Source organism: Corylus avellana, chromosome ca2 (genome assembly GCF_901000735.1).
Source record: "Corylus avellana chromosome ca2, CavTom2PMs-1.0".
In the NCBI taxonomy this organism is placed as follows: Eukaryota; Viridiplantae; Streptophyta; class Magnoliopsida; order Fagales; family Betulaceae; genus Corylus; species Corylus avellana.
The window spans coordinates 25,892,345-25,900,071 of NC_081542.1; the positions used below are offsets into that span (position 1 = coordinate 25,892,345).

The 7,727-nt window shown below is 33.9% G+C and overlaps 1 protein-coding gene across 1 annotated transcript; it reads left to right on the forward strand.

The window, feature by feature from the left end:
• The first annotated feature begins 1,537 nt into the window (after positions 1-1,537).
• Positions 1,538-5,313, forward strand: LOC132169449 (uncharacterized). Its single transcript, XM_059580482.1, has 4 exons — positions 1,538-1,861; positions 2,877-3,017; positions 3,946-4,020; positions 5,146-5,313. Exons 1-4 carry the CDS (start codon positions 1,538-1,540, stop codon positions 5,311-5,313), a joined length of 708 nt encoding a protein of 235 aa, XP_059436465.1.
• Positions 5,314-7,727: the final 2,414 nt, after the last annotated feature.

Sequence of the window (7,727 nt, forward strand, 5' to 3'; positions counted from 1 at the left end):
TAAAACCTTAAAATTGCATTTATATTTAAGCGTTAGAGAATGAAAAATTCTAGACCCTTCGTGATGAAAGAGAGAGAGAGCAATCATTAAAAAGACTTCGATTCAATTAGAACAGATCCAAATGAAAGGAAGAAGAATCAAGCAGAAACTATTGAGGGAGATTGCGAAAGGCATAAACTATTGATGAATCAAACAGACCCAAACACTATCACTACATGTCTGGTGAGTGAGAGTGAGAGAGTGGGAAATGAGAGTTCAGGTGGAAGATCCGTTGTGACTAGTGAGGGGGATTGAGAGAGAGACGTTAAAAAAATATTTTTTTGTAGGGGGCGTTGTCCCAATGCAGTCTGAATGCAACCTGTTAACTTGTCCCACATTGTTAAGAAAACATCAATCTCTAAGTTTGCTTATCTATAAAATGATGCATATCCTCTCTCTTTGAAACCAAATGCCTTGCTGTATTGACTCAGGCTCCATACTCGACTAGCTAGGCTAAGCAAATACTCATATGCAAACTAACTTCTTAAGTCGTTTAAGAGTACTTGAAGTTAAAAAAAAAAAAATAAATATAAGAGCCAGCTCGCGAGCTGGCTCGGCTCGACTTATTATTAGCTCGAGCTCGACTTTTTTGGCTCGCCCTTGAGGTCGACTCGAGCTCGAGCTCGAGTAAAATTTAAACAAGGGAAGCTCGCCCAAGCTCGGCTCGTTTACACCCCTACTTCTAGACAAGTGCAGTATATCCTTTATTGCTTTGGAGAATGAAGGATACTAGTATTTATTGGTCATATATACCTTGAAATGCTATGATTCAGAATAAAGAACCATTTAGGAGTGAAGCAAGGTATCTTTTATTGCTTTCAAAATTAGTATTTTTTTATCATACCTTGAGATTAATGTTATGATTCAGAATATAGAGCCATTGAGGCAAGGTACTTTTTATGCTTTCAAAACCTGGAGTGCATTTGAAAGCAATAAAAGATGAGTCCTGCTATGCAGCTGCCAAACGCCAGTCAGACATATATTAAAAAAAAAAAAAAAAATTGTTAATTTTTTTTTGTTAGTTAAATTTTTATGAGTTAATATTTAGTTTTTAATGATCTAAAACTTGTTTTTGGATTCAAAACTAAAATCTAGGGGTGGAAAGTTAACCATTTAAGCATGGTATCACCCAAAAGGGATTTGAGCATCCTAAATTTGGTGTTAATGTCTCAAATTTGGTGCTAATACCTTAAATTTTGTGTTAGTATTTCAAATTTAAATTCTCCTTTAATATCTCTTTTCTTTAATTTTTTTTTTTTTTAAAAAAAAAAAGGTAAATTGTTTGACGCTTGGCTGCCAAAATCTCTATTCATAAAAGATATCTTGACTAAAAAAAAAAGTGAAAAAGAAAAAGAAAAAAAGATACCTTGCTTCACTCCTATAAATGTCTCTTCGTTCTGAATCAAAGCATTTCAAGGTGTGATCAATAAATACCATATAGTATCCTTAACTAATTGTTCCAATAGCCTGCTACCTTGTTTAATAGCAGAAACCTTCCATGGAATCTGCACTTTGCCTCCACTATGGCCCCTTGCCCTCTCCTCCAAGGGCCACCAGGCCCCATTTCACCTTTAGCCATTCTTGTCCTATGCTTTCTTATGCTTCCCCAAGCCACCTCAGGCTCAAAGGGTATGCCTTCATCAGTCCCATAGTTAAGCAGAAAGCCCCATCTGTTAGAGCATCAGCATTCCCAATGGGTGGGAAGGCTGCACTGCACTCATTGTTCAATGCCTTCCTAGCCTCGAGTGAGATAGACTCCCAAAAGGGGAGCCCTTTCATCCTGCCTTCAAGGCCTTCAGTAGAAGATGTTGCTGCTCTTAAGGTCCTGCCTCTTCTCTACCTACTAATAACACCTATCCTGCTAATAATTGGCACAGCATTTCTTAAGGTTGATCCTTGTTAGAATATTAGTTAAATAATTAGGGATAATTTCACTTAGGACTCCTGAACTACCACATGTTTTGAAAAGACCTCCCCCCCCAAATTTTAAAAACTTTCAATTTCACCTCCTGAACTTTTAATTTTATGCAATTGACCCCCTCAGTCAATTTTTGCTATTAAACCCTAACAGAAACCACTAAAAAGACCAAATTACCGTTCAATTTTTTTTAATTTAAAATTTTATAAAAGTTTCAGTAGTATAAAGGTCATTTCATCAATTTTAACGTTCAAAAACTGGCGAATGAGGGTAGATTGCATCAAATTGAAAGTTCAGTGGTGAAATTGAGAGGTTTTGAAATTTAGGAGGTCTTTTCAAATAACGTAGTAGTTCAAGGGTCCTTTGTTAAGTTTTCCCAAATAATTGAATTCATAATTTTTTTATCCGCATAAGCTTTTAGAATAAGAAGTGATCAATTTAACATGGTATTGGAGTATATATATATATATATATATATATATATATAGGTTATGATCAGTTTGAACCCTATCTCTACGGTTCACATCCCATTTCAATTACATATTTAACAAAATTGGATTGAATAATTTTGATCTAATTGGTATTTACTCTCACTTGAGATCAAGAAATACAAAGCAGCATTTTCCACCAAACCTTAATAGGTAGTAATGGATCAAGATTCCCTAGAATTTTTAGGGTGTTCTATTATTTAGATTTCCTCAAATTTCCATCATTGCTTTCAAACTAAAAGGTTGAGATATTTCCATGTAAGTATTTATTACTTTTAACAATTCAGGGTTTACCATATTTATCTCCTCAATAATATTTACCATATTTTAAAAGTGATGGATGTTGATAGAACAAAACCTCAACCCTTTAATTTGAAAGCAATAGTAACAATGTACCAAGCTGTAATATTTGTTCTTTGTTATGCTTGTAGATGGTGGCAATGCAACTATTGAGATCAGGGAAGGGCACTGAGGCAGAGGAAAAACTACAAAAAGCAATTAAGAATTGTGAGGATGATCCTGAGCCTGAATACAATTTGTCAATAGCTTTAGCAGAAATTCTCATATTCCAGGTATGTAGCTTCCCTGGCCTGAACCCTGCTGCAAACAAAACCCTTCTGACACTGCAACTTTAAACATTCTAAGACTTTACAATTTCCAACTGCTCAAACTTCAACTTTTATTACCTTAAAATCCCAAAAGACAACGCTCTGGATATATAGGTACCTATAATTTTGGACTTGGATCATCCATTCCTTAAAGCTGACAGGTAGATTGTTCTAAGGAAACTCAAACCAGTTAGGAGAATATTGGTCGTATGTTTGACTGATCAATGGTATTAAACTTTTGAGAATAACTTCAATCAAGTCGTAGTGTAAACTGAGTATTTTGCACCCTTTAATAAAAAGTAGACACTTCAACGTAAAATACAAAAAAGTAATATAATATTTCACACCATATAATTTCATTTATCTTGACAAAATATCCTTTGACAAAACTACTGGATCCACCACCTTGGTTTGTTTTGGAGACTTTGGTGTCGGGGGCTTGGAGGGTTCAGTGGTAGATGGTAAGTGTTGGGTTAGAATGAAGGATAAAGTCCATGAGATTGATTTGGATTAAAGATACGATATTTTTATTTTTATTATATTTTGTGTTTTTACCTAATATATCACATTTCTATTGAAGGCTATAAAATAAGGTTTTACACTACATCCTAATAAGAAAGACTCTCTTAAACTTTTACCATCACAGATTCGCAGAGAATCAACTCTTTCTATTTTACAATTTATAAGATAAATTTAATTATTTAACAATTATTCTAACAACTTGATAATTAATTAACAATATATATTGGACAGACCGTAATTAATATTTTCCTATTTAAAGAACCCGATTAACAAGATAGATTGGACAAACCTTAACATTTTCTTCTTTATTTTATTTTTTCTCAACTCTTTTATTGTTTATGTAAAGATTGAATTAATATTTCATCTACAGGCAAAATACAAAGAAGCTCACGAGTGTCTCAAGCACCAACTTCACCCTTCCGATGGTCGATTTCCTCTTTATAAGGTTCATGCATTCCACATTATTAAGATTAATTCTAGGGCCAGGGGATGGGGGGTTAACGTTGTTGGACTGCTTATTCCTTAAGTTTTACTTGCAGCCATATTTAATTCTGAACAAAAAGAAATTTAGGTTCCGTTTGTTTAGGCGTGAAATGTTTTTCTTACTTTCTGGTATTTGGTAAGATCAAAAATTGTTGGCAAGCTGAAAACATTTTCGGTTACCCAGGAAAGCCTTCTTTAATTTTTGTAAAGTAGTTTTCTTTTTTTTGAAAACGGTAAACCATTTTTCTAAATTTGAGCTTTTCTTTCTCAAATCGCCAAAGTTCAACGGACCACCGCCGGAAGATTCCAAACATCTGCCGAAGTTATTTGAACAACCACCGGAAAGCTACCAAACTGTAGTCAGAAGCCGCCTAACTATTACTGTAGTTTGTCAGACCATAACTTGATATGTTTGCCAGACCGCCACCACCAAAGTTCATATTCATTATTTTCTGCATTCATCAACTTTTATCTGCCACCAGTTGCCAGATTTCACCGACCATTTTCCCCCGTTACTCATTTTCTATATGAGCCAAAAATGATTTCATTGAAAATATTCTTCCTAATTACCACTTAGAGCTTGTTTGGGCTTGCGTTTGAAAAATTGAGTTTTTAAGTCAAAAAGTTTTTTTGAGCAAAAGCTTCATTTTTAATCTTTTGCCAAAAATGCGTTTTGGCCATTTTTAGGGTTTTTAGACTCTTAAAGCGCTTCTAATTTTTTTACCAAACGAACACTTTTTTTTCAAACGGACTTTTTGACTGTTAAAAGCTTTTTTGGGCCCATCAAACGCAATGTCAAACATGCCCTTATACAAAAATTTAAATTGTGGTGGGGTTAATATGTTATGTTAAAATATTGCATATCCTAAAGGTTTAATATGTTGAATATAGTAAAGGATTTTCATATTGCACTATCTAATAGTTTTTAATATGTTGAATATAGTTTTTGTTAGGTTTAATTTAGAAAATGGACAACGAAGTCAAGCTTTAATATTGTACTGATATAGTGAAAGTTTGCATAAGAACGTATAATATTTCGTCAAAAATTATAAATTATTTCTCTTCATTCCTTTTTTCTCTTATGCAGGCTATTGTACATACTATGTTGGATGACAAAGTCGAAGCAAAGAAATGGTGGAAAAAGTTTATAACTATCATTGAAGGTGGGTTCGATATACCTATAGAGGGCGAGCCCGATATACCTATTGAGGGCCAGCCCGATATACCTATAGAAGGCCAGCCCGATATATTTTGAGGCCTTAGGCGAAAAATTTAAGAGTGGCCTTTTTCTTTATATTTTAATATTAATCAAATAATATTTATTTTAATATTAATTATATTTTTATTTAAAAATCATTCTTTCTCGCTTATCATTTTTTAGGCCTTATTTATTTGAGAATTATAGAGAATCAAATGATATTAATGTCTTTCTGAAATTAAGTAGGGGGACTTAATTTAAGCATATATATTGACTGTGTTTAATTTTTAATTTTTAATTTTTTTTTTTTTTTTTTATGGAAACCGCAATTAGGTGTTGATTTATTTTTTATTTTTTATTTTTTTATGGAAATTGTTTTATCAGGATTCATTAATTGGGGGCCTTATTATTCTTAAATTACTTATTTACCATGATTAAAGACCTTAATTAAAGAATATGGAGGGTAATAAGGGTTTTAAATGTTTTTTATGAAAATTATTTTTAATTAATATTTTTTAATTGAGAGCCCTAGACAACCACTTAACTTGCCTAGTGGTTGGGCCGGCATAGAGTGATGTTTCAAAGCGAGTGTTATATGAATAACCACAGGCTATCACCTTTATCCATAGATTAAGGAAGGTTGATTGGCCCTCTTTGAGAGGTGGCTGCTCCTCCGGAAGCGATTGGTATTTTTATTCTTTAAAAAATATTTATTTCTAATTGTTTTTTTTTTAAAAAAAGTTTTAATTGGTAGTAACATTGTAATTTTACAACAAGATTGAGTCATCAGGTCAATCGGTGATTGAGTTGTGACATGGATCCATGAGTTGTCAAACCGCCGACAACATAAATTATTTTGAACATATAGCTTATTCTAAGGATAATTAAGATTCTTTTGATACCCCATGGATGAGTTTGATACAATAGAAAAACATTAAAGACTAAATAAGTAATTTTGTTCTTTTTCAAAAAGGTTCCAAATAAGTTTGGATTTAAAGTTAAATAGTGTTGTTGGAGTTTATATATATATTTAACGAATTATCTCTTCATTGATTTAACAATCAAATGGGGCAAAATGCTCCGTACAATGCCAAAAATATAATTTTGAATCTTCACAGCTCAAACATTATCTATGATATACACAATAGCCTCTCAATCTATTCCAAATCTACAGCAAATTCTGGCAAATCACGTCTTTATCCACTGCCAGGTCCTTGATTCCTTGGCTTTTTTACCTCCGCTACTAGTGCTTTATCATTTGCAATCCCCTTCGATGTCTTTACCATAGTGACAATTCTTCTTTATGTTTGATAACTTCTCCGTCATCGGTTTATAATTTGCTCCGAGAAAATAAACCATAAGAAAACAAAAGATCGAACGGAAACCAATTTCATTATTCTTAAGGATTTGTAAAAACAAAACCTAAGAAAATAACTAAAACTTCACCCTATAGATCATACTAAAAGCAGACCTAGAGAGAATACATTCTTATTTAAAACAACGAAAATACAATAACAAAAACCCAACACACCATCACGCGTTTCACGTGCCACCGCTGACTAGCCATGCACCCCTAAAAAGCACATCGAGGACCATTGACACATGCGCCCTGATCGATCTATGGTTGAGGCGAGAAAGGGGAAGGGGAAGGGGGAAAGAGAAAGGGGGCGGGGAGGTGGGAGTGTAACTCCGTCCCCCCACTCAGCTATACTCTCTGTATGCTTTTCTCTTTCTAGGGTTTTTCTCAGTAGCCTATATCTAATATAACATAAATGATCTCATCATATTTTATCTAATGCTTGAATATGGTTAAATGGTATTTTATAATATTATATCTAACATTAGAATTTGTATAGCATTAAGTAATCTTAGATTAAATCCATTTGAGCGTAAGATAAATAAAAAATAAAAAATAGGTAGGTTGGTATAACAGGGCAAGGCTCACGTGCGGTAGTTCAAAACGACACCCTTCAGTGTAGTTTTGGACAGTAAAAAATTAATTTAAAAAAATAAAAATAAAAATATTAAAAAACTAATAAAATATTAATAAAATTAAAAGTAAAAGAAAAAGGAAATTCAGAGCCACCCCTTGGCCAAAATGGGGTGTGAGACCCTATTTTAGCCAAAGGTGTGCATTTGGGAGCTTTTTAATTGTCTGAGGGGTGGACAGAACCTATAGCCAAAGGGGGTGGTCAGCCACCCAAAAAGAGCCAAAAAAAAAAAAGGATTTTAAGGGGTGGCCCGGCCCTTAAGCGGCAATTAGTTTCGACCACTTTCCGTCTTGTCAGAGTATGGGTGGCCGAGCCACCCCAAAGGCTAAAAAAAAAAAACTTAAAAAAAAATAATGGGTTTTGAGGGTAGCTGGACCATCCCCAAGGGCCTAGGGGTGGTTTCGCACACCCCCTAATGCGGTCCAGCCACCCCCAAACCCTTGACCACTCCCAAAACTCTTTTTTTTTTTTAAGGTTTTT

Coding starts and splice junctions, on each gene's coding strand:
- LOC132169449 (XM_059580482.1), top strand. CDS start 1,538: ATGGAATCTGCACTTTGCCTCCACTATGGCCCCTTGCCCTCTCCTCCA. Junction 1,862..2,876: donor AAGATGTTGCTGCTCTTAAG/GTCCTGCCTCTT, acceptor TTATGCTTGTAG/ATGGTGGCAATGCAACTATT. Junction 3,018..3,945: donor CAGAAATTCTCATATTCCAG/GTATGTAGCTTC, acceptor TTTCATCTACAG/GCAAAATACAAAGAAGCTCA.